The sequence below is a fragment of the Callithrix jacchus genome, chromosome 4, assembly GCF_049354715.1.
Source record: "Callithrix jacchus isolate 240 chromosome 4, calJac240_pri, whole genome shotgun sequence".
Classification (NCBI taxonomy): domain Eukaryota; kingdom Metazoa; phylum Chordata; class Mammalia; order Primates; family Cebidae; genus Callithrix; species Callithrix jacchus.
This window is the reverse complement of record NC_133505.1, coordinates 135,999,457-136,026,010: the sequence shown is the minus strand read 5'-3', so window position 1 is coordinate 136,026,010 and position 26,554 is coordinate 135,999,457. Positions and strand designations below refer to the sequence as shown.

The 26,554-nt window shown below is 36.2% G+C and overlaps 1 protein-coding gene across 2 annotated transcripts in view; it reads right to left on the bottom strand.

The window, feature by feature from the left end:
* The window catches only part of LAMA2 (laminin subunit alpha 2), a 637,958-nt gene that overhangs the window by 92,671 nt on the left and 518,733 nt on the right, over positions 1-26,554 (bottom strand). For both annotated transcript variants that reach the window (XM_054254427.2, XM_054254428.2), the window contains exons 38-41: positions 24,226-24,342; positions 23,109-23,272; positions 21,666-21,804; positions 595-697 (exon numbers count right to left, since the gene is read on the bottom strand). In XM_054254427.2, the coding sequence (XP_054110402.2) occupies positions 595-697; positions 21,666-21,804; positions 23,109-23,272; positions 24,226-24,342 (523 nt within the window). The remainder of the gene's footprint in view (positions 1-594; positions 698-21,665; positions 21,805-23,108; positions 23,273-24,225; positions 24,343-26,554) is intronic.

The window sequence follows — 26,554 nt, the reverse complement described above, 5'->3', positions numbered from 1 at the left end:
TTTGTTTTTATTTTTAGAGACAGGGTCTTACGCTTTTACCCAGGCTGGTGTACAGTAGTATGATCACAACTCACTGTAACTTCAAAGCCCTGGGCTAAAGTGATCCTCCTGCCTCAACCTTCCAAGTAGGTATGCTTATGAGCTTACACTGCCACACCTGGCTAAATTTTTAACAAATGTTATGTAGAGAAAGGATCTTGCTATGCTTCCCTGATTGGCCTCAAATTCTTGGCCCCAAGTGATCCTCCTGCCTCAGCCTCCCAAAACACTGGGATCACAGGCATGAACCACTATGGATGGCCTGGGTTTGACACTCTTAAAAACTTATTATGCTAAAAGTTACTATACGTTAGATGCAGGTGAAGTGATGCTATAGAAATAAGACTTACAAATTATGAAATATTACCCCAGTTGAAATGAGATAGGTAGACAACATTTATAAAACTAGTGAGAACGTTTACTTGCATTAAATAGACTATAGAATCATCACAAAAATCATGCTAAAGAAATTATATTCTCCAATAGTGTGATAGAATTTCTTATCAGTAACAACACAATTAACTGGAATGTAATAAAAACTATGGCCACACTGACCTTTTACGTCATTTGCTAACTTCTTGGCTTCATTAAGAATCCTGAAGCTTTTCTGAAGAGAGCCTTTGGCATCTTCCTTTAATAAACCCCGAGGACCTGTTGCCTGTGGACAGAAAAACCAAAGTCATACATCTAAAACCATGGAATAATGGAGTGAAGGGATCCAGAAGGCAGTAGGCACAAAGAATTTCCCTTTGGGAAAGAGTTCCGGGCTGCAGATACAGAATTGTAAATTATTAGCACATGTTTGGTAGTTACAGTTAGGAGACTGTTTATTATGGTATGAGAAGAAGATATAGAACAAAGTTCTTGGGAACTTTAATGTTTAGGGAGTAGGTAGAGAAAGCAGAGCTTACAAGGTGACTGAGAGTCCAGAGAGGAAAAGGAGAAATTAGGAGAGCGTGACATTATGGAAATTAAGAGATGCAGAAGCGACTCAATGCATGATGACTGGCGGTGTTGCAAGGATATAACTGGTCAGTATCATCACGTGCTGCAGAGGTCAAGCAAATGAAGAACTAAACACATCCCCTGACTTTATCCCTAAGCAAATTTCACTCTAGTTGTGGAGGGAGAGGGGAGCATTTCCTGTACCTCCCAAGTGCTGAAATAAGAAAGAACACTGCTCCTTTTAAAGAAATGCATCTTAAAGCAGTATGGCAAAACACAATCTTCTAAATGACAATCTCTGAGCCACAATTATCTCCAAGCAAAGATATATTTGTTTAGGCTTAGACTTAAAAAGGTGACACAAAGTTAATAGAATGATATGTAAAAGGAATGTTTAACTTCAATGTCTAGTTACCCATTTTAATAGTGTTTGCTCCTTAGCAATCATAACTATGCCAAGAGATAAATCAAATAGGATCTTACGTGTAAATTTTAAATTGGAAAAGTATTGCAAGTGCAAGAAGGGCTGGAGAATGCTAAATACTTGCTATTGAAGATATAAATCTGAACTCAGATGATCACAGACAGAGCATTCATTAAAGGCATCTGCACTGCCTCAGTTACATTATTTTTATCAGTCACATTATTTGAACATTAAACTAGAAAAAGTTACAGAACTTGGTATAGCTGTGGTCAAATTTATTTTAATGTATTATTCTAACAGCTTTCAGGTAAATAATCGATTGCTCATAGAACAGATTGATTGTACAATACTATGACATCTACAAAAAGATATACTGCAAACATCCACATAAATAAAAAGGGACACTGAACGTAGTTCTTACAAAAGACAACCTTGGCAAATTATTCTCCAGAAAACTGATGAATGTTTTCCACTGGGAAAACAGAAATTCTCATTTCTACAGTTCTCTTGGGAATTAGATACAGTAACATCACATAAGTGTCATTTATCTTGGAAAAAAAAAGTGTCAAAATTAATGGCAACGACACAATGCACTTTAACTCACAAAGTTAGCCTCAGGTTACCCACTCAGATTCTAGATTTATTCCAAATTTACACATTGTTTTTAATCCCTTGCTTATAGGTTTTCCGAATCAAAACAGTTAAGAGACAGGAAATTACAATGAAAGAAAGTGTGACGATTCTCTAAACAGTCACATGAAAACAGTAGAAGTGACAGCTGACAATCTGTCTGACAATGAGCAAAGAGAAGAGAAAACTCTAAAAAGTGGAGAGAAGAATTTTTAAAGCTCAGGAATCCGAGCCAATTTGGAAAGAGATAAAATGTACAGAGATAAAGTAGGTCTCAGTAGATGCCAACCTTATTGTAGTAAAATAACCAGGGATGATAACACAATCCTGAATTATCAAGATTATATGGGTCATTTACAGTATTAGATAAAACTAGACAAAAGAAGTAAGAAAAGAAAAAAGAAAATGGCTTTCCCCAGAGCCTCGGTGAATGCTTTTGTAAGAATATGATCTGAGAAGCATTTAAAAGTCATAATTTCATATATATATATTTTTTTTAATTTTTTACTGGATTTTAGGTTTTGGGTAAAAGTCATAATTTCAAAGCTAACCTCAGGTGTGCAAAGTGAGGTGTGGGATAAAACTAGAGAGAGAAGTTTGATTTGCTGGGCATGAGAAAATAAAAGGAATAGCATCGGGGCAAATTGGATAAATAAAATGTGGTACATATACACCATGAAATACTACGCAGTCATAAAACAAATGCGATCATGTCCTTTGCAGGAACATGAATTGAGTGGGAGCCCATTATTCTTAGCAAACTAATGCAGTAACAGAAAGTCAAATGCCGCATGTTCTCACTTATAAGTGGGAGCTAAATGATGAGAACATATGGAGACAAAGAGGAGAACAATATACACTGGGGCCTATTTTGAGGGTAGATAGTGGGAGGAGGGAGAGAATCAGAGAAATAACTATTGGGTAGTAGGCTTAGTTCATGCGTGTAGAAATTTGTACAACAAACCTCCATGATAACAGTACCTAGATAACAAACCCGCATGTGTACACTTGAACCTAAAATACAAGTTTTAAAAATTTAAAAAAATTTAAAAAAATTTTAAAAAGAAAATGAAGGGAATAGGTAAGAGAGAAAAGAGGAATATGGCCCAAACAACAGTAAAAGAGGCTAAAATCTGAGGTGTGGAAATTGTGAAGGGACTATGACTAGAGATGACCAATGCTTTTTAATATTTTTATTGAGGTAAAACTGGCATAAATAAACCATGCATACTTAAAACTTACAATTGGATAAGTTTTGAATACATATGCCTGTGACCATTACAGAATTGCTTGTAAAGGATTTTCTTTCTCCTTTCTTTCTTTTTCCTTTTGAGAATATGCGTTTGGTGTTGTATCTAAGAATCTTTGCTTTACCCAAGATCACAAAGATTTCTCTCATATATTTTTAGATATTTTATATTATGTTTTACAGTTAGTTGTAGAAACATCTGTTTTGAGTTAATTTTGGAGTATGGTGCTGTTCATGTATATTCAATTCCTTTAGTAGAATTTGTTAAATATATCTCATATTGCTTTTGTATTTTTGTCAGAAATCATTTGAACATACATGTCTGGATCTATATTTGAACTCTTTAATCTGTTCTAATATTCTGTTTGTCAATATTGATACCAACACCATGCTTTCTGATTACCATAGCTTGGTAGTATGTATTAAAGTCAGGTAGTGTAACCTTTCCAACATTTTTATTCTTTCCAATTCCATATGAATTCTAAAATATACCTGTCAGTTTTAGAAAAAAAGCTTGCTAGAATATTTACTGGGATTGCATTGAATCTGTACATCAATACATATAAAACTAAGATTATAGGAATACTGAATCTTCTGATTTATGAACATGATATATCTCTTGATTTATTAGGTCTTCTTTATCTCCAGAGTATCCATTGTAGGGGTCGTTCACATTTTTAATGCTACTGTAAATTGTATTCTTTTAATTTCAATTTCCAATTTATTTTTGCCAGTCTTTAAAATGATTGATTTTCACATATGCATGTCATATCTTATAAAATTGGTAAGCTCACTTATTAGTTATAGTAACTTTTTTAATAGATAGCATTTTATTTTATGCTTTTTAAACTCTTTTGTTTATAGAGATGGGATCTTGCTATGTTGCCCAGCTAGTCTTAAACTCCTGGCCTCAAGTGATTCACTTGCCTCAGCTCCTAAAGCTCTAGGGTTACAGGCATGAACCACCAGGATTTTTATGCTTAGACTTCTATAGTATCTGTGAATAAAAACAGTTGTACTTATTTTTTAATCTGGGTGCCATTTATTTCCTTTTTCTTGCCCATTGTACTGACCAGCATCTTTACTACAATGTTAAATGGAAGTGATGGAAGCAGATTTCCTTGCTCGATCCTAATCTTAGTCTTTTGCTAAGTATGATTTTAGCTGTAAGTTTTCTTTCTTCTTTCTTCCTTCCTTCCTTCTTTCTTTCTTTCTTTTTTTTTGAGGCAAAGTCTTGCTCTGTCACCTAGGCTGGAGTGCAATGGCAAGATCTCGGCTCACTGTCTTTTTTAAAATAAATTTCTATAGTGATCAGGTAGTAACGTTCCCCTACTCTTAGTAGGCTGTTTTTAAAAAATAGATACTGCATTTTGTCAAATGTCTTTTCTGTATCAATTGAAGTGATTTTATATATATATATAGATATATTTTTTATATTGCTATACGGTAAATTGCACTGACTAATTTCAAATACTAAACCAATCTTACGTTCCTGGGATTAATCTCATTTAGTGATAATGTATAATCCTTTTAATAAATCATTAGATTTGATTTGTTATAACTTTGCCATAAATTTTAGCACCTATGTTCATAAAGGATACTTTTCTATAATTTTCTTTTTAAAAAGTATCTTTGACATTGGCATCAGAGTTAATACTGGCTTTGCAGAATGAGGTTGAATATATTTTCTCCTCTTCAATTTTCTGAGTTGTTATTTCTTCATTAAATGTTTTGTGGAATTCACAAGTAAAGTCATCTGGAACTGAATTTGTGTGTGTGAAGGTTTTGAATTACAAATTATATTCTCTAATGATTATATAACTATTCAGATTATTTATTTGTTAGTGGGTTTTGGTGGTTTGTGATTTTCAATGAATTTGCCCTTTTTATTCAAATTGTTGAATTATTGCCACAAAGTTGTTCATAATATTCTCTTAACATCCTTTACTATCTGCAGAAGTTGTAGTGATTTCACCTCTTGTATTCCTGATATTGGTAGTTGGTGATGTTTCTGATTTTTTTCTGATTAGTCTGGCTGGATGATCATCAATTTCCTGATTTTCCAATGGGCTCTTGCACCTTCATCCGGGAACATGACAATCCTGACTGAAGGCTACCTACTGATACAGGCCTCCCTGTTGCTAATTTTCTATCTTCTTGCATTTCTGAATATCAACTGCTCTTTGCCTCCAGGCAGTTTTTTCTTTTCTTTTAGGACATCCATGATTTCTTCCTGTATCCTTAGTCAACCACTCATTGCTCAGATGAAAGGAGGCAGGTAGTATATATAGGAGTGTAGAAGATATAGTAGAAATAGTATAAGGAAAGGCAGGGAGGTGGGGAATTTTGATGCATGTATGTGAGAGCAAGTATTTCCACTCCCTAAGACTGTAGGGTTTGTCAAGGGCAATGTGGAGAAATAAGGTTATTAGACAGGTCAGAGTCCATTTCTGAAAGATTTGAATGTGTGATTAAGGAAACTGGGCAATGAGCTATTTGCAGACATTAAAAGTTTCTGAGTAGAAGAATGTGATCAGAGCTGTAGTCCACGAAGATGAATTGGGCAGCCGTGTGGGAGAAAAGGAGCCATCAGTTTTTTTATTGTAATAGTATAGGCCAGAGAAAAGAGAGTAAGCACCTCATGCAAGCACCATGGAATTGAGAGGTTAAAATCAAGAGATTTGGAGGAAAAGACATGCCTCAATGTTTCAGAAAGCTCTCTAAAATATAAAGTAATGAGCTTATGGCCTACAACTGTCAGTTACAAGCAGACTGCTAGCAATCCAGGTTTAAAGGACAGGCTTTTCATATGATAAGGGAATGGAAAACACTAACATGTTATGGGTGAAAAGCACCGTTTTGATTCACTGGAATTTGGAGAGAACCTTTTCCAGCATTGCTTGGTAAGTTAGTGAAGCACATCAACAATATCAGGACAGGTGATGAAGCATCATTTCTAAGCTAATTATACTTTATACATATTCATAAGCATCACATCTGAGTTCCTGAGCTGTGTCTACAGCATATGTGAAATATAAATTAGATTCTTAAGAGTTGCAGGATATTTTGTTTCTTGCTTTTTAGAGTTTTTTTTTTAAACAATAAGTTCTTGGTACTCTCTGTCTGTGTCTATATACGGATATATATTCATACATATGGATATAGAAGTTATATAAAAATTTCAACTATATCATGCAAAATAGTCTATTTTATGTAAGTTGCTACATGTTTTTATTGGTTAATAACTGTGAAAATGTGAGATAATTTAAAATGTCATTATACTAGGAAAAAATGAAATTATAAAGTCTATTGGGATTCAACAGATGACTTGGCATTTAATTGCATTTTAATACATTAGTTTTCCTCTTCCTACTATTTATTAAATATTCATAATTACTCTTGTTAATACTGCCATTGATTATTAGATAAGTGAATTGATTTATTTACCCAATAAAACTTTTTAGTTGTCTCAAGTACCAAATATTCAATATGGAAAGACTATGCCTTCCCTAATGGAACTGGAGTGGAGGGAAGGGGAAAGACAAACAAATTTATTCACTTATAAAAAAAGATGATCATTACCATAATGGAGCACAGAAATGCCTAGATGTTTGGCTGTCAGAGTAGACTTTGTTTGAGGAGAGAGGTGTGATGGTGAGACCTGAAGCCAAGTAGAGTTTATCAGGCTGACTAACCTGTACCCCAGTGATCTGTTTTCTAAACAAGCAAGTTTAAAAGTTATTGTTTATATTGCTTTCTATATTATGCTTTTCTTCCTAAATGTTCCTCAAATTACTTTTTTATTAGAGATGAATTTTTTGAATTCATTGAAAGAGTTGGCTCTCAAGAAAGATGTAAAATATTTATTTTCTGTTTTTGTTTGTGTTTATTTTTTAAAGACAGTAGTAACTAAAAATTCATCATCATGGTTTATGACTTATTCTATTACTCTCTCTTTAGGAAATAATTTAGTTTAGAAGTCCTAAACATTTCCGCAGGGGTTAATGTGCCAAGATAATATGAAACTTAAATAATTTTAAGTTTAAAATATTTTTAATAAAGAAAACTGTTCAAAATATGCAGGGATATATGTAAAGGTTGGTGATTGGCTGCAATGTGTTTATGTAAAGTGTGTAACAGAAGAAATTAAGAGTTTGGTATGTTAGACTATGAATCAAAATGAAGGATAATGTTCTTACTATAATAAATTCTCAGAATAAATGGTGGAGTCTAGTTTAATACACATTTAAAAATATATTTTTGAGAATATTTTTAAAAAATATATATGTGATGTTAATTGATATAGTTACAAAGAAGTTACATAAATATCATCCATTTGTACAAAAACAATTTGCATAGGAAAAGATATGGATAAATATATAATGATATTACAAAAGTAATTATTTGTATGCACATTTTATATTTTCTCCTTGCTTGTCTGTATTTCCTATTTTTATAATGGAAATAAGCTGCTGTTATAATAATGCAAAAAATCATACACAATTTTAAAATAAGAAAATCACTATGCATCAATTTTTAAGGTTCTTTATGTAACACTATTTTTAAGTACTATAGGTTATTAAAATTAAATAATGAGTAAAAGATGACTCAAGAAACAACCCAAAGAGATGACCTTGTCAAAAATCTGTTAAAAGGCCATAGGTCCCTGGCATTGCTTGGGGATGCCAGGGTGTATCCTTGCGTGGTATATGGATCGGATGAATCTCTGTCAAGATTGAAAGCAACCGAGCATGCAAAGGAGACTCGGAGATGAAATAGGAAATCCCCCAAATTGCTCATGATAATTTAAAATTTATGAGCATTAATTTTTAGCTTGATGGGAACACTAAGAAAGACAATCAAGGGAACATTCAAAAATATATAGCTAAGTAAGAATGAGTTTTCCCCAATTACAGCATGACAGCCAGAATTGTTCAGCACCTATGCATACCACTAGATTGCTGCAGTGAGACAGACACTGGACTAGCAGCTGGCCACTAGAGGTGAGGTAGGCAGATACCACAAAGAGTCTTAGTTTTGCATGAAGGTAATGGAGATATGCCTGTTGAGTTAGACACCATTCTTAGAGGGCTTTGAGTTTTCCTTTCAGTTAATGTCCAGAATCAAATACAACATAACAGTCTCACCTCTTGGTTATTCTACTTAGGGGTAGAAATTGTAAAGAGCAGATAGAATGGCATCAAGAGCATTGTTGTCTTGAAGAAAATTAGATCAGACTTAGACTGCACTATGGCATTGTTCAAAAGAGTTTCTGTGTTTCTGACTGATGACACAAACCCTGAAACATCTATCATTTTATGCCCTGAACTTTTAAATACATTTAATATTGGGTCAAAAAGTTTGTTTCTCTGTTTCCAGTAGATTTGTGTAAAAAATTATTGACCCAAATGAGAGTATCATGTACAGAAAAAAAAATCACTAAAGCTAGCGTGGCCGTGGCTTTGCTAAGAGAGTAGATTTTAAGTGTTCTCAATACACAAAAAAATGATTAGTATGTGACGTAGTGCATATTTTTAAATAGGTCAACTTAGTCCTTCCACAATGTGTACTTATTTTACAGCATCATGTTGCAGGTGATAAATATATACAACTTTTATCTGTCCATTAAAATCCTGAAAATTAAGTTCTAAACTTTGGAAATGATACTTATTATAGGAATTAAACCAATGGAGGAATCAGAACAGACTTCACAATATTTCTTTAAAAGATATTATTAATATTTTAGGTGACACAGCTAATTACATAGATAATATGTATTGAATTTGGAGCCAGATCATCTAATTCCCAAATTCTGACCTGGTAGCATCTTCCCTCAATTTGATTAAAAGGTTCCAGAGTACAACTTGAACATAATTCTGATCAACTTAAAAAACTCCTATATGACATCACATTCACTGACATTTACACATGCTCTCAAACTAAGTAGGGAAAGAAATTTAATTTACTTTTACTTTGAATTTTTTTTTAATTCTTTTCAACTTCCATATATCTTAGGGTAATATAAATATCTAATGAATTCTGAAAATCTGGACTATCATAGCCATTCCAGATTTTGAGCATCAGAAGTTGGAGATGGGAGGAACAATTTTTATTTGGTGATCATCTGTTGTACACCAGGCATACCTAGATAAAAATCATGGAATATTCAGTGTGAAATAGTGAAAGACAGAAACACTCAAGACCTTTAGGAATATCCATATTTCTGCTCCCTGGGAGGGGAAATCTATTGTCAGCCTAAATTTTAATTCTGAAGACTTTCTTTTCTAAGAAAAGGAAATAGGAACAAAAACAAAACACCACAGTCACCAAGTAGTGAAAACAGAGACAGCAGGCCATGAAAACTCTTCTGAGAGCAAGAGGGTCTCAGTAATGGCAGTGGCAGCCTGTCTGGCTTTGTGCTCCACAGAGCCGGTGGGAGCCAGGAACAGGTGAGAGCCATATTCCCTTCCAAGTTGAAAAGGAGGAAGCCCTGCCCTTCTGGGTGCAGCTGCAGCCACTCAGCCAGGCATCCTATGCTCTCAGGCCGCCTCCCTTCCCCCACAGGCTCTGAAGGCCTACTCCTGCTGCCTGGCTTCTCCCTGCTCTCAGCACCCACACTGATTTCAGAGCAAAGTTGAGGCTATTGCAACCGAGCTGCATGTGTATATGCTCAGGGCAGCACTGACACTCTAGCTCCTTGCTGCCTTGGCCCCCTCTAGATTTTGGGTGCCAAGGAGCACAGGAGGGAGACCAAGTGGGAGTTGAGGGTGGCTCTGCATGGGCCTGAAAGTGACCTTGTCATGAACAGCCTGGACACCAGGTTGGGGGTAGCAGGAGGCAGACAGGCTCCTGGGTGAAAAGGATGGGTCCCTGGTGAAGCCCCACCTTCAAACCAGGGACTGCCTGAAGGTTGGGGCCTGGGCTATCAGTTCCACAAACTGGAGTGAAAACTTCTGTGCTTTTATGGGGCCCCCTCATGGCCACCCTTGGACAAATTAGCATACACTTTCTCCACTCTGAAGCCCATAAAACCCCGGACTCAGCCAGCTGGGCAGACAACAGGATGATCTGCCTGTGGATAGGAGCTACCCACTGTGGGTCTCCCCTCTGTTGAGGGTGTGGCACAGATGCTGGGGTTTCCTGCCTGTGGAAAGGAGCTACTCATTTCAGGTCTCCTGAGAGTTATACTGTCATTCAGTAAAGCACCTCTTCACCTTGTTCGTCCTCCAGTTGTCTGCATACCTCATTCTTCCTGAATGCGAGACAAGAACTCGGGATGCCCCTGAATGGTGGAAACGAAAGAGCCATAACACAAACAGGGCAGAAACACGTCCCTTTCCCCCCACTCACCAGGTGGACAGCAATGAGCAGGAGAGAAGAGCTGTGGCTCTTTGGGGAGCCCAGACCTAAGGGGTCCCCGAGCCCGGGCTATGACATCCTCTTTCCGACTCTGAGGTTCCTGGCATCTCCAAGGTGCCATTGCATTCCCTGGTGCCAGCAGTAGAAGCCGCTTGCTTGCAGTATGCCGGGTTCAGCCAGAGCCTTACATGGAGCCAGCACTTGGAGCTGCCCAGCCCACCGCAGCTGGCACGCCTAGCTGTGCACAGTGGCTGGATCCCATGCTCACTCACACACCTCTCTCTACTCTTCCCCTGAATCACCCTTGGCAGGCATGGAATCCAGGCCAGTAGTGGAAGTTTGAGCCGAGTGCAGCCTCCCAGGCTGAGTGGGCAGAATGAGCCCAGTGGACCTGAGCAAAATTCAGGCAAAGGTGCCACCGGCCACAGAGGTTTTCAGCTGGTGAAGCAACACCCCAAGGATCCTGTGACATCAGAACTTCCCATATACAAGCCCCTGCATGCTGGGGCTATGCAGTCTGTGTAGGGCCCAAAGGGTCTGGCTCTGGACGGTGGTTCCAGGGAATGGCTCACCATGCTGGCATATCTAGCCCAGTGGCTACATAACTCCTCCCAAGACTGCATGAGGCTCCCAAGCACATCTTTCCCATGGAGAAAGCAAAATATAAAGTAAGAAAACAAACAGCTCCTCGGAAATATAGATTAATTAATTTAAAATTTGAATTCTGAGCAAAAGACAGTTTTCAGAAAATAGTACCAAGAAAAATAGAGTGACTACGCAGGGGAGATCAGTGGGGAATAAAACTATGATGGAGTAAAGAGAAGATGTTCAAAGAAAGTGCATAATTTTAGCAGACAAATCTTCCCTTTCAAAGCGTTGGCACCCTTCCTAGCCACACCACCACAGGCCTTTTGTTTTCTTGCAAGACAAGGACTTGCCAGGCTGGAGTGTAGTGGAATGATCTCAGCTCACTGCAGCCCCGACATCCTGGGCTCAGGGGATCCTCCCACTGCAGCCTTCTGAGTAGCTTGGATTATAGGCATGTGCCACCATGCCTGGCTAATTTTTGTATTTTTAGTAGAGATGGGGTTTCACCATGTTGCCCAGGCTGGTCTCAAATTCCTGGGCTTAAGCGATCTTCCCACCTCAGCCTCCCAAAGTGCCGGGATTACAGGCATGAGTAACTGCACCGGGCTACCCTGGTTATTTAGATAGTTCCTGCCCCTCAATCTTTTGTGATTCCTGCACCCATAACTTGCACTATAAGGTATACGCCGGAAAGGAGATAGAAAAAATTTGGAGGAGGCCAGGCTTCAGAAAGAACAGGTAAGGTAGAGAATGAGAGTCAGTTGTGAGAATGAAAAGGAATGATTAACTGCAAGTTATCTTATGGAACAGAATACTCCTTCTCTCCTGCACAGAGCCACTGGCAATTAAGCATCAAATGACCCACTGAAAAAAACTCAAAGGGAGTCCTTTAAGGAATGAAATGACTTCAGAGAAGGGACTTCTGTATTCTGCTGTGGAACAAGTATGGTTATAGATAAAATGTAAATGTTATTGACTATCACAATATCAAAGTTAAAGAGGTAGAAACTGAGAGGAGGAGAAAAAAAGGAAGCTAAATGGAAAGATGAGGACACACATAGCTTCATCTCAAAGGATGTAGAGTCTATCATTTATACAGGAGATAACACTCTCTGTATATTTACTTAGGTTAAAACATATAAAGAATATAAACATAGTATTGAACCTACACTGGGAAATTGATGGGTGGGAAAACGTGATGTGATAGTCTCTAAGTGAACTACATCTCCTTCATCATAGCAGTAATTAAATAGATAATGCTTCACTCAATGAAATACGTGATGTCACAGTAATATTATTAAGAGATATAGGAAGAGAAGAAATATTTGAAAGATTTAGAACGGTTGATCCTGGAGCTGAGAGCTTAGTCAAAAGAAAAGTTAGGTCAGGGGATTGTCACTTGCAGTTATAAGCCTCTGATAATTTAAAAGAAATTAAAACATGCATGTGTCATGAATTTTAAAAAAGGAAGAAATGTAGAAGCTCTTGTTGGTATAAAGGATGAGGCTGTTGTTTCATTTCCAGACCCATTTTAGACCTATTTTCTTTCTTTTTTTTTTTAGGACAGATTTTTTTTTGCAGGACTGATTTTCTATCTCCTCTTAAGTTCATTTTGGTTAAAATATTTAAGTAGGAAATAATTTAAGCATATAGATAAGATTAGAAATTAACACAGACACTTGTATTCCCATCATCCATATCTGGCAAATCTCAATGTTTTACTGTGCATTTCCAGATCTTTAAAATATGTACGTTTGAATTGGGTTTTATAATATTGCATTTGTATTTTCCCTTTGTATTTAAATAACTGGCCTATAGTTTTTCTTTGTAGTACTGTCCTCTATAGGATTTGCACTCAAGATTGTATCAGCCTCATAAAATAAGCTGAGGAAATTCTTCTTTTTCTATTCTTTGGAACAAATTGTATAAGGGGTCCTTGACATTTTCGTAGACATTGTTATTCTGTTGTATTAACTACTGATCCAATTTATTTAATGGTTATAGTTCTCAGGTGTACTATTTATTTTTGAGTAAATTTTGCTCTAAACCTATTGCTCATGTCACATAAGTATTCAAATGTGTTTGAATAACGTTGCTTATACACTCCAGTATATCTATTTTTATTTTTCAATCTATACTGTGTCTACATTCATTACTGATCCTATTCATTTGTGTCATCTTTGTTTGTTTAATTGTTCTTGTCTTCTGTTTATTTGCTAGTTTATTCTAAGAATCAGCTTTCTGTTTTGTCAACCCTGTCTAACGATTTTCCTTAGGTCATTAATTTCTGTGTTTGTTTTTATTTCTTTCTGTGTACTTTTTTATACATCTTGATTAGAAACTTTAGATAATTAGTATCATTATATCTAATATCTGCATTCTGAACTGTACATTTTCTTATTGGTACCATTTTATTTGCACAAACAAATTTTGATGTGAAGTTTTCTTTCCATTCTGTTATTCAATACTTTGTAAATTTAAACTGTGCTTTTTCCTAAACCATGGGTTACTTTGAGGTGCGTTTTTTTATTTTGAAACTTTTTTTGTGAATTGTTTTGTCCCAATTTCTAATTGTATTGCATTATGATAAGAGAATGTAGTCAAGATGCTATTGGATCATTAGGGTTTGCTGATACTTACTTTATGATCTAGGTTGTGGTCCTTTGCTCATGAGTTACTTCATCTAATGGGGCATGTAGAATTCATTATCTAGTTGATCTAGAGTTCATAAGGCCGTTCATTTTGTCTAAGGTCCTTCTTTTCTTTCTTTCTCTCTCTCTCTCTCTCTCTCTCTCTCTCTATCTCTCTCTCTTTCTTTCTTTCTTTCTTTCTTTCTTTCTTTCTTTCTTTCTTTCTTTCTTTCTTTGACGGAGTTTCGCTCTTGTTACCCAGGCTGGAATGCAATGGCACGATCTCGGCTCACCACAACCTCCGCCTCCTGGGTTCAGGCAACTCTCCTGCCTCAGCCTCCTGAGTAGCTGGGATTACAGGCACACGCCACCATGCCCAGCTAATTTTTTGTATTTTTTAGTGGAGACGGGGTTTCACCATGTTGACCAGGATGGTCTTGATCTCTTGACCTCGTGATCCACCCGCCTCTGCCTCCCAAAGTGCTGGGATTACAGGCATGAGCCACCGCGCCCGGCCTAAGGTACTTTTAAAATCTGCGTCTCTTTGCTTCACTTATCAGTTTTTAAGAGAGATGTGGTAGAATCACTCCCTATTATTATAAATATGAAAACGTTCTCATTCTGATATATTTATTTTTCCATAGGCTTTGTTATTATGACCTTGAAGGCTCATAATATTTTAGTCTTCTTTGTTCCTTTTATTCTATCATGATCACTTTCTTAATCCCTAATAACTCTTTAAAAAAAAAAATGAAGTCTTTCTGATTGCTATTAATAGTAGCATGCCAGCTTTCTTCCGGTTAGAGTTTCCCTAATGTATCTTACCTCCCGTTTTCAGTCTTTCTGTTCCCCTAAGATTTGTGGTATTCGGGTGAGTCATATATAGAAGCATGCCTTTGTTTAAGACATTTTAATCCAATATGAAAATCGATGTAACCTAATTGTTAATTTTAATGTTTGCATTTATTATGAAGACAACTTGAAGCAGAGATAGTTAGTGCTCATGAAATACCCTATGTGCCTCCTACTTTTCCAGGCCTCCCTTTCAGCTGGCTGGGGGCCCGTGGCTACTTCTGGTTGATGACTTAGATCAGACATGGTCCAGGCCACATGAGCCAATATGGTAGGAGTCAGCATGTCTCTTCCTTTTATTCTCTTCCCTGCCCTGGGGGCTACATGGTATGATGTCACTACAAGATGCAAAGGTGGCAAAACTCACATTGGATTGTGATGTGAGACATAAACTTGAATTATGTTCACCATGTGGGATTTCAGGGGTATTTTTGAGGCAGCTGGTGATACTTACCCTGACTGTTGTATTTGGATTTAATTACATTATATTTTATAGTTACTATTTGTTTCTGTTTTTCTTTTTATTTATTTTTTCCTTTTTACAGAACTGATTAATTCCACTTCATATGTCTCTATCTTTCTCTCTCTTTCTGCTCGTTTGGAATGTATAGCTGTTTTTGCTGGTTAATTTATGTTCACTTGGCTAGGCTATGGTACCCAGATTTTGGTAAAAACAGCAGTCTAGATGTTGCTGTGAAGGTATTTTTAGGTGTGATTAACACTTAGGTCAGTAGACTTTAGGTAAAGCAGGTCATGCCTCCGTGATGTGGGGGAGCCTAATCCAACAGTTGGAGACCTTAAGGGGAATTACTGAGATGCCCTGAAGAAGAAGAAATTCTGCCTCCAAACTGCCTTTGGACTCAAGACTGCAATGTTCACTCTTCCCTGCAGCCAGACCCCACAATCTCAGGAGCCAATTCTTTAAAATATATGTCTTTGTATACATACACTTCCAATTGGTTCTGTTTCTCTGGAGAACTTTAATACTGTCAATTTTATTTTTCTATAATTTTCTTCAATGTTTGATACATATACTTAGAAAAAATTAAAGTTAATTAACTTTTTACTCTTCTCCCCAGAATTCAAGAATCTTAAAAACTTTTATTAAATAACTACCTGCCCATTTTCCATGTTATTAGTCTCTTGTGTTTTAGTTCCACTTTGTTTTTAATTTCACATATTTAATAATTATTGTCGTTATGCTTTTCACAATGCTTACCTAGATTTGTACACATTTTCTCTTTTTGTTCACTTTTGTCGTTCTAATATCCAAGTTCTTTGATTTTGTTCACATTCCTTTGAAAGTGAATTTGATTGTACTTCAGTGAATAAAGTGTATTTATAATAGATCAGTGCTTCTTATCAAGCTGTTTGCTCCTCACTGATCTGTCACAGAAGAGTAAAGTTTTAAAAGTCCTGTTTATTCCTTAGACACCTAACACCATCACAAGAAAAAGCTCTTTTTGAGGTTTCTGTGGAGTTTTTACTCTCCTTGTACTAGGCATGAACACTGGGAAATTTTCTTAAAGGGAAGTTCATATATTTAAGAATATTCTCTTTCTGTTTAATATTATTTTTTCTAGATTTCCCCCATTTTCCTCACTTTGTCTAAAGCTTACATCTTTCTTACACAGCACAGTTCTTTACTAATCATCTTACTATTATTTTTCTATGAAAATAATGCATTATATCTAAACTTCCCTTACTTTCTTATGTATTTTGTATTATTTTTCCTAGAAATGCCTACGAAAGACCTTGTCAAAGTTTTTGAGAATGAGAGTTCTCAAGGAATATGAATAATTGGAGCAAGTGAAAGAACTTAAATTTGGAGAACAAAGAGGAAGACCATGTGCACTGGAGTTGAAGGCCAGTGTGACGGTAAATTGTATGTGTCAACTTGACTGGCCATGGGCACCTAGATTACTTCTGGTGTGTCTGTGAGGGTGTTTCTGGATGCAGATAAAAGAGATTGCCCTCCCTAATATAGTTGTGCATCACTCAATCTCTTGAGGGCCTGAATAGAACAAAAAGCAAAGAAAGGAGGAAGTCCTTCCCTTTTTTCTGCCTTACAGATTGCATTGGGACATCTCATCTCATTTTCTCTCTTGTTCTTGAACTGCACTTTGTACCATCAGCTCCCCTTGTTTCTCTGGCCTTTTGACTTGAAGTGAACTACATCCTGGATCTGCAGCTGGCAGATTCTGGAACTTCACAGCCTCTAGAGTCCTGTAAGCAAATTCTTCAGAATAAATCTCTTCTTCTTCCTGTCTATCATCTAATCTATCTATCTATCTATCTATCTATCTATCTATCTATCTATCTATCTAATCTATGTACCTATCATCTACCAATCTGTTATCTACCTATCCATCCATTCATCTATCTGTCATCAATCAATCAATCAATCTACCTATCCATCTCTTAATAGTTCTGTTTCTTTGGAAAACCCAAGTTCAACCAGTATAAACTTTCCCCCATTCTTAATACTCACTTCTAGTGAATATCTAACTAAACAAATTGAGAAAGAAAGTTCAGGATTAGAAGATATTAAGGAACATTGTGGGTATATATGTGTGTGAGAGAGACAGAGACAGAGATAGAGAGAAAGTTGTACAAAACAACAGTGATTTCAAGGTGAAGAAAAGGGACAGAAGCAAGATGAAAACTCCATTTGCCATGGGAAGTGAAAATGTAATTTATTTTTTAAAAATTCAGCACACCTAGAGAGGTTGAGGACTGCCTAAATTTTCCAGCAAACTTTATAAACCAAACTAGCACATTCCAGTGACTTAGAGAAAGGGAGAAAGGAAGAAAGGAAAGAAGATAATGTTTCAAAATAGGTGGAGATTGTGTGATGATTTTCCACTATCTTTAAGAACCTGAACTATGGAATTCATTCTGCCTTAGCTGTATTTTATTTGTTTGTTTGTTGTTTGGATATACCTCATGGAAAAAGCACCACGTCTAAGACATTTCCGGTGGAAATGGGCAGAGGAGGGCCTTATATCCCAGTGCTACTCAGAGTGCACTTATTGCCTCTGGTGGTCATTCCAAGGAGCCAACATCAGAGAAAGACTGTTCATTCACTGTGATGGTTAATATTAAGGGTCAACTTGATTGGATTGAAGGATGAAAGTATTGTACCTGGGTGTGTTACTCTGGCCCATTTATTGAGGGACCTGAAAGGCTGCCAATTTTGAGTGGGCTCTGAAACAGGTTCAGGCTGCTGTTCAAACTGCTCTGCCACTTGGTCCATAGACTCAGCAGGTAAAAAACCATGACCCACTGAAGTGCTTGCAGAAGGCAAAGGGAATACATAATGGGTAGTAGAAGCAGGTACTCATCAATACCAGCTAAAGACACGTGACCAGTTGCAGAAATGAGGACTGCAATTGTCATGAATAGTTTCTCATTATTCTGTTAAGAATATGTTTGTGCATGTATACACTTGTACTAAGAAAATATCTTAATTTCCTTTCTTTTTGCTTTATCATGTGGTGTAAGATTTATTGACTTCATATCAGCATTTAAGTGTTGTTAACTTTATATAATAGCATTTATGTTAAGGATTTAGTGTATTTCCAATTGTATAAGGGATAGCTGTATTATGTTATGTGTAATTATGACATTATTATTGTCTTTATTTGGAGATTATGTATGATTTCAGGATATGTGTATGGGTTCAAGTTGACAAGGAGTGAACTTGTGACGGTTAATATTATCAGCTTGATTGGATTGAAGGATTCAAAGTATCGTTCCTCGGTGTGTCTGTGAGGGTATTGCCAAAAGAGATTAACATTTGAGTCAGTGGACTAGAAGAGCGAGACCCACCCTCAATGTGGGTAGGCACCAACTAATCAGCTTCCAGTGCAGCTAGAATAAAAGCAGGCAGAAGAAAGTGGAAAGACCAGACCTGCTGACCCTTCCAGCCTTCATCTTTCTCCCGTGCTGGATGCTTCCTGCCCTCGAACATCACACCCCAAGTTCTTCAGCTTTTGGACTCCTGGTTTGCCAGGGACTGTCAGGCCGCCAGTCACAGACTGAAGGCTGCACTGTCAGCTTCCCTCATTTTGAGGCTTTTGGACTTGGACTGGCTTCCTTGCTCGGCTTACTGTGGGACTTCATCTTGTGATGGTGTGAGTCAATACTCCTTAATAAACTCCCCTTCTTATATACACCTATCCTATTAGTTCTGTCCTTCTAGAGGACCCTATCATGTTCAACAATTTAAAAAATCTGATCTAGTGGATAATGTAGGCTTCGAGTTTATCTATCACCTGGAAATTTTTAAATACTTCCAATTCTCTGTTATTTTAGAGTCTTGGGGATCAAAGCAACTAAGATGAGAAAAAATTACTGTATCTCCATATTCCATTTTTATTCAATTTTATGAGTGACATATCTCCTTTCTCCTTTTCCTTGCACCCATAAGAGAGGTACTAAATGAGATATTTACTTGGCTGTTATATATAGGAAAACAAATGCTGTAAGTACTTTCCTCACTCAGCACCAACAGAAAAAAAACATTTGCTATTTCATGATGTCTGAGTTCTTAAAATAATATTTCATTCTGATATTTAATGGAATTATTTATGCAAGACAAATAGCTATTACTCTTTTCAAAGAAATGCTATACTGCAAACCAATTGTGTTTAGCTTCCTCCTGCTTATAAAGGCTCAGCTTCCTTCTCACTCCTAGTTTCCTTTCAGTGTGGTTCTTGATTGTCTATGTGTATTTATATATAGGAAGGCAAGCAAATTTTTTAAAAACCAAAGTTTATTTAAAAATATTGTCTTAATTATGCTTGGAGGTTGTTTCTAACATTTTTTCGTTTCTTTTCTTATGGTCTTTTCAACATTTTTTTTCTTCTCAAATTACCTGACCTCCATTTTCTTCATAGTGGGAATTGGTTGCTTTATTACTTGACCTTTTGCTTTCCTCCTGCAAATGTATGCTGTGTTTCTTTTTTTAATTTATTGAAAACACTCTTTCTTCTTTATAAAGCTAGACTCAAATGAGTAGAGGACTCTTCTGTATTATGATGCTTTGAGCTCTTTTATATAAGTAATACATTTAATCTCATTCTTCTCTGTTGATCTGTAGCTTTAGCAATGATACCAGATATTATATCTATGGGATGTTAGTCCTAGATAGATAATTACTCAACTTAATGTTTTTCAAATATATTTCTTTTCCAGCAAAATAGAACTATATTATAATGATCTATTGAAAGTAAAATTTTATTTATTCTGTTCATGACACATATTCCCACAAAATTTCCTGGACAGATCATCTCCTTTTTCTTTTCTGATAGTCATTTAATAAGTCAGTGATTCTCTATAGCACTTATTTTGTAATTTTTCAGACATTAAATTTTTTTAAATGATTGTGGAAAGAGAGAAGGAATAATGACATGGAATAATACTGTATTACAACTTACCATCACTCTGGGTTTGAAGTTGGTTAGCCTACCATGCATAAGCATTGGTGGTAAGAAGTAAGTGCACATTCGTGTGGGCAAAACATGAGTTTCCCAAGTGTAAAGTGAAGGTATTAAATGAGGTAAAATTAAACAGCTCCTTAATATAAAATGTTACAAGAAATTTATAAGGATGAAGAATGACTATAGCAAATTTTTACTGATATAAAAGATTATGAATAGGCATAAAAGGTGTCAATTATAATAAAAAATTCACTCATTCATTCATAAGTGCTTACTAAATGCCAGGCACCATTTTAGGTACTGAAAATAATCATAGGATAAAACAGGTGAAATGAAAATGGGGAACGTGGAAAATAGGGTATTTAAAATAGAAAATTGTCTATCAAAAGATGGATAAAAATTTTAGTTTACATTTGAAAAGTAGATTCATTTTGAAAGGATAACTGAACATAGAAACGCTTCTGCAATGATCATGCCACTATGTTGAATAAGAAGTAAACAGAACATAGTACAGCTCATTCAAAAGAAACCAAAAACAATACTAATTGCTCATAGAATATGATGTTCTCATTATGACCACAAACGAACCTGCTAAGCCTGTGGTAAGTATCTCTAACATCCCTAAAATCCTAGAAAGCATTTTTGCCCTATACCCAAGCAAAGGAAATATTGATCAGTTTCTTTAACACCACTGCTTATGTGCATTTCACTTACAGTCAAAATGTCCAATCAGGTTTCCCCTCCCCCCAAAAATCTCATGTATTTGGTAGATTCTATGTGAAGCAAAAGGAATAAATGATGATTCTGAACATTTTATTCAGGATAATTCCTATGAGATTTTCTTAAAACTAAAATAGTGCTACCAAGGTTTATCACACAACTATTTACAAACTGTTGCTTTACATCTAAAGAATAAAGATTTGTCACCATCAGAGGCATTCAAATAAGGTGATAGAACATGGAATGCCCAAACTCTAAAATACTGGGTCCAAATGTATTATGAGCAATGACTGCAGCCAAAGAGTAAGAGCTTTTTAATTCATAAATTCATAAAAATTCATTAATTCAGAAAAATGGTATAGTTTAGAAGCATATGATCCAGTATGTTTTACAAAAGTGCATTTTATAGCCAAACTTCATATGTAACCAACTTGTGTGTGATTATATGCAATGTTTTTTTTTCCCTTTTTACTAATGACATTTGACATAATTGTGATAAATTTCCCTATCTAGAGTGTTATCTTTGCCCATTTTATTTTGTGAGTTAGTAGCACAAACCTGCTCAGTTTCTACAATAATTTAAAACCCTAACAGTGGTAGTGGGTGACTGAGAAAATAGTTCTGCTATCATTATACCATACTAAGAATTTATTTTAGGTAAATGTTAAAAGAGGCTTTCAAAAATAACTCAATACAAATATGCCAATTTACTGGGACTTTCCAGACTGACTTAAATATTAAAAATTCAAAAAGTTTGGCTTCCACATGTGCTATTTGTTTCTTACCAGTTTTGTAGCTTCATTTGCAAGATCTTTGGCTTCTCTGGCAACTTTTTCAGCTTCATCAATATTGTCTTTAATATTGCTGTAAGCGTTGAAGGCTGCAGTGGCATTGAAGGAGATATTTTTAGCCTCAGCAAGAATTCTGGTGGGATGATTCAAAAAAAGAATGTCAGGTCACTCAATGGTACTCAGGTTCTCAAGTGAAGAACATCCTAACTATAAGAAATCTGGCTTCCAAATGATCATGGCCAGTGTAACTATCACAATTCCGAATCATAGTGAGGTATCTACTTATTATATTGTCTTGTAGTTTTCCACAACATAAATTTATATTTCTAAATAATTCAGCTGTGAAACACTACCAACATATCTTAAAAACCCATTACATCCTCCTCTGCAACCATGTGCTCAAGCAGGTGTGTGATATGAGACAAATCTTCACTTTATTTGTGAAGCATGCTGTGAGATTCAAAGCACTTGTATTACATTACTGGAATTAGTATCACAACATCTTTCTGGTGTAGGCGCACTTCCCCGAGGAGACCAAGTGAATCTCAGAAGGTTAAATGGCCTGTTTCAGGCCAAATGACCAATATGTCTCCAGGTAAGGACTTAAGAGCCTGGGTCTGATGACAGCTAGCTTTCTGTCTCATCTACCACCCACCCTTCACTATAAAGTGGCAAATGTTTGACATAAAATGATACTGCATATATTGTCCAAGGTCTTCAGAAATTAATATTGCTTTCTTTGTAACAGTCAGTATTAAGTATAAGAACAAAGCCTTCCATGTGATGTAGATTTCTTTGGGCAAATTATTCTTGAGGCTAATAGCACCTCTATTAATCATGACAATCCCAAAATTGTAGGAGAAGCATATCAGTTATACACAGAAGGCTGTTTGTAAGTCAAATATATACTTCCCTCTTTTCTCTCCCTCCTATGACCTATGTAATAATCCCAGCTAGAATAAGCTGTTATTTTACAGGAAAAAAATGTAATCGCTCCCTGGAGCATAAAAGAGGGGGGGGAAAGACTTTCTAAAAAGCCACTTTTTTAACAATAAATTGTTTTGATTCCATTAGAAATATAAAACTGAAATTTGAAACAGAATGTGTTTTATATGTTATTTAAAATGCTAATAAGGCAACCACTGTGCTTTCTAATAAAGAACAGAAAATAATTTTTTTTCTAAGTGTAGCCTAGGGCTATGTTTGCTTCCTACTAAGCCATATTTGAATCTGCTTGCAACTCAGACTTTTGATGCTGCTCCAGTAAAGCTTTGCCCAGACTCTCCTAATTAAGCCTTTCCACAGAAAGGCCATGTAGCTAGTGTGTTCATAGTTAACAGCAATCAGGATTTGAAAATGATTCTCTACCATTTATGCTAGTCAAAACCTTTGGACAATCATCGAAATACACAAACATTTCCAACATAAATGACATACCCATCAAGGACAGCAGATGAGTCATTCAACTGAGCTGCGTGACTCTCAGCCTGGGACACCTTCTCAGCAAGCTTCCTGTCCTTTATTTCTTGGGAGAGGTCATCTATTTTATCTTTAAGCTCCTCAGACATAGGTGGTAATTTAGTTTGGATGTCTTCAACATACTGATATGTAGAGAAGAGGATATTTTAAGTAAGTAAATTTAAGCCTTCTCTTTTTTACTAATTTCTCTATGAGGCATAACTACAAGTGTTTAGTGTTTTTTTTTTTTTTTTTTAGACAGAGTCTGACTCTGTCACCTAGGCTACAGTGTGGTGGCATGATCTTGGCTCACTGCAACCTCCACCTCCTAGATTCAACCAATTCTCCTGCCTCACCCTTCTGAGTAACTGAGATTACAGGTGCCCAGACACCACACCCAGCTAACTTTTTGTATTTTTAGTAGAGATGGGGTTTGCCATGTTGCCCAGGCTGGTTTTGAACTCCTAAGCTCAGGCAACCTGCCTACCTCAGCCTCCCAAAGTGCTGGGATTACAGGCATGAGCCACGATGCCTGGCCCACATGTTTAGTTTTTAAATGAAACTTCAAATTTACTAACATAGCAAAAACAATAGAGAATTAAAGTCATTATTTAATGAAATAGACTAGGAATTTAAGAAGTCAACTTACACCAAGAAAAGCCTATTTAAACAATCCCACTTCATAGGATATCTTAGGCCATTTGCATATCTATGACTACATATCACTCTATGTAAGACATTAGACATTACATATTAAAAGCCTGTTTGTAAATTTACATTTCTCTTTTAACCAATGTTATATAAATATTGAAGCAGATTGTAAGTGCTGCTCTAGGAACAAGAAATGTCCTTCATCGCTGTGGACAACAACGGATTTGCGTGAATGAGTACCCTTGCACAAACACTCATGTCCACTGGGAGAACAAAGTGATATTCCAGTTGTCACCAATAGAGAGGCATGGTCACAGCAGAATCATGCAAAATAATTTTATCTCCACAAGAAAACAAAGACTAGTATTTGCTTATATTACTGGGCTTTCTCATTGGCTCCCATTTATTTATTATCATACCTCTTTTGACTCTACCAAATACTCACATCTATGATAGAGTTGATTTCATCTGCAAGACGGTTGGCTTCATCGAGTATATCATTACCTTCTTTTAAAGTGTTCTCAATTTGTCGTTTGCCACTTTCAACAGCCTCCTTCTTTTTCTGTAGACAGATGTGAACAAGACATCAAAATTGCATTTTTGTAAAATCCTACCTAGCCCTGTATTCCCGACTTTCCTGAGCTGTTCAAATAAAAGCTTGGCAAAAAAGGTACATCCTGTTGACAATGTGGCTAGATGAGAACAATATAAACTACTTAGCCAGTCCTTCAAGAGTTCTTCTATGTAGAAGCTTGTATCAGTTATTTCTCCTTCTCATTGTGAGAAAGTCATCCAAGTGAAGAAAAGTTATGTGATACTAGTTGAGGAATTAAAACTACTTTTAAAGAAAGATGGAGTATCCATTTTTAACTAAAATGTAAGTGCTGAATAGTTACATTGGTGCTATATATTGAGTTCTAGAATCTACATACAAATGTGTACTTTGTGAACGTAAACATAAGCAGATGTATTCAATGGGATTTCTGTGAAATTTGAAGTGAGATTTTTAAGGAAACTTAGGAGAAGTACTTTTTTTTGGTACTTTTTAAGAAATAGAGAAACTATCACATGGAAGAATAAACCAAATGGACTGTTTGATAAGGAAAACATTATAATTTTGCTTTGGAACATAGAGCCTGTCTAAAAACTATATGAAATGCAATCCCAGCCTAGAAGAGTAAAACTGATGAGAGACAAATATTGTTATTTCTCCATTTGGTGTATTTTTTTTTACTTTTTTTATTCTTTATACTTCTGATTTATTCCTGTTCCTAAAATCACCATTCTACCTACAGATATAATGGCCTCAATTATAATATTAAGCTTTGACCACTTATAGTTTTTTTCTATAGACAATAATGCTAATGCATGTAGATCCCAATATGTGCCAGGCAGTTTATAAGCTTTTCTTACTTTATTCCAACTCTTTGGATCCTATGTTGATCACTTTTTACATAAGTGGGAAATTGAACAAGTAAAGGGCAATGGTCTGAACATTTGTGTTCTCTGAAAATTCATATGTTGAAATTCTAATTCTCAAGGTGATAAGACTAGAAGTGGGGCCTTTGGAGATGACCAGGTCATGAAGCAGAGACTTCATATATGGGATTATTGCCCTTATAAAAGAGATGTGAAGGAGTTTGTTCATCCTTTTACTATGTGAGGACACAGTGAAAATGATGTCTGGGAACCAGAAAGGGGTACCTCATCAGACACCAAATCTGCCAACACCTTGATCTTGGATTTCCCAGCCTCCAGAACTGTAAGAAGTAAATTTTGATGCATATAGGCCACTCAGTTTTTGGTCTCTCGCTATAGCAGCTCGAATGAACCAAGACAGTAAATGGTTTCTTTAAGGTCGCGTTGTACAGTGTGGTTAAGATTTAAATTTCTGTCTACTTAATGATAGATCCTGGGTCCCGGACTGTGCAAATACTGTCCATTCTATTATAGAAATCACATTTTTAAAAAATGTGCACTGGGCTAGTGCTAATTTCATACCTTTCTTTCCTTCTTTTTATCAATCAATTCAGTATATTGCCAGGTCCATACATCTAGTTCCTCCCTCTAAGCCTCTGCACTTGCAGATCCTCCCACTGTGTGCTCTTCCTACTCCTTGGCTTGTTTCCTCCCTCCATTCTGGTAATAGTCACTCCTCTGATTACCTATCTAAAATAGCACCATCCTCGTCTCAATCATTCTCTATATACTAGGGCATAGTGATTAAACGCTACATTCAAGTGACAGCCCTCTTGGTTTGGGATCTTCGCTCTGCTCACTCCCAAACTCTGAAACCTTAAGGAAGTAATTTAGCTTCATATAAAATGTTTAGTTCCTCTCTACTCAAAGTGTAGCCCATTCACCAGCAGCATCAGTGTCACCAGGAAGCTCATTAGAAACACATAATCTCAATCCATTCTTGGGAATTACTGACTCAGAATCTGCATTTTAACAAGGACCCCATGTGATAGATATATATCGTACACCAGGCAGTGGTCTAAGCTAAAATTAGAGAATTAGCTTAGAACACTGCCTGGCATACAGTAACACTGTAATTTTAACTATTATAATTACCTTATTTTGTTCCTCTTAGCACTTATTTATCTGAATTATATTCTATAGAGTGGTCGCAAACTATAGAAACATAGATAATATTATTTTCTTTTTTATATAGATTGATTCATCTTGATTACTTTTGATGGTAGTTACTAAAAACAAAGATTATGTTATGAAAATTGGAGACACCAGTGCATCACCGATGCGTATACATGGAC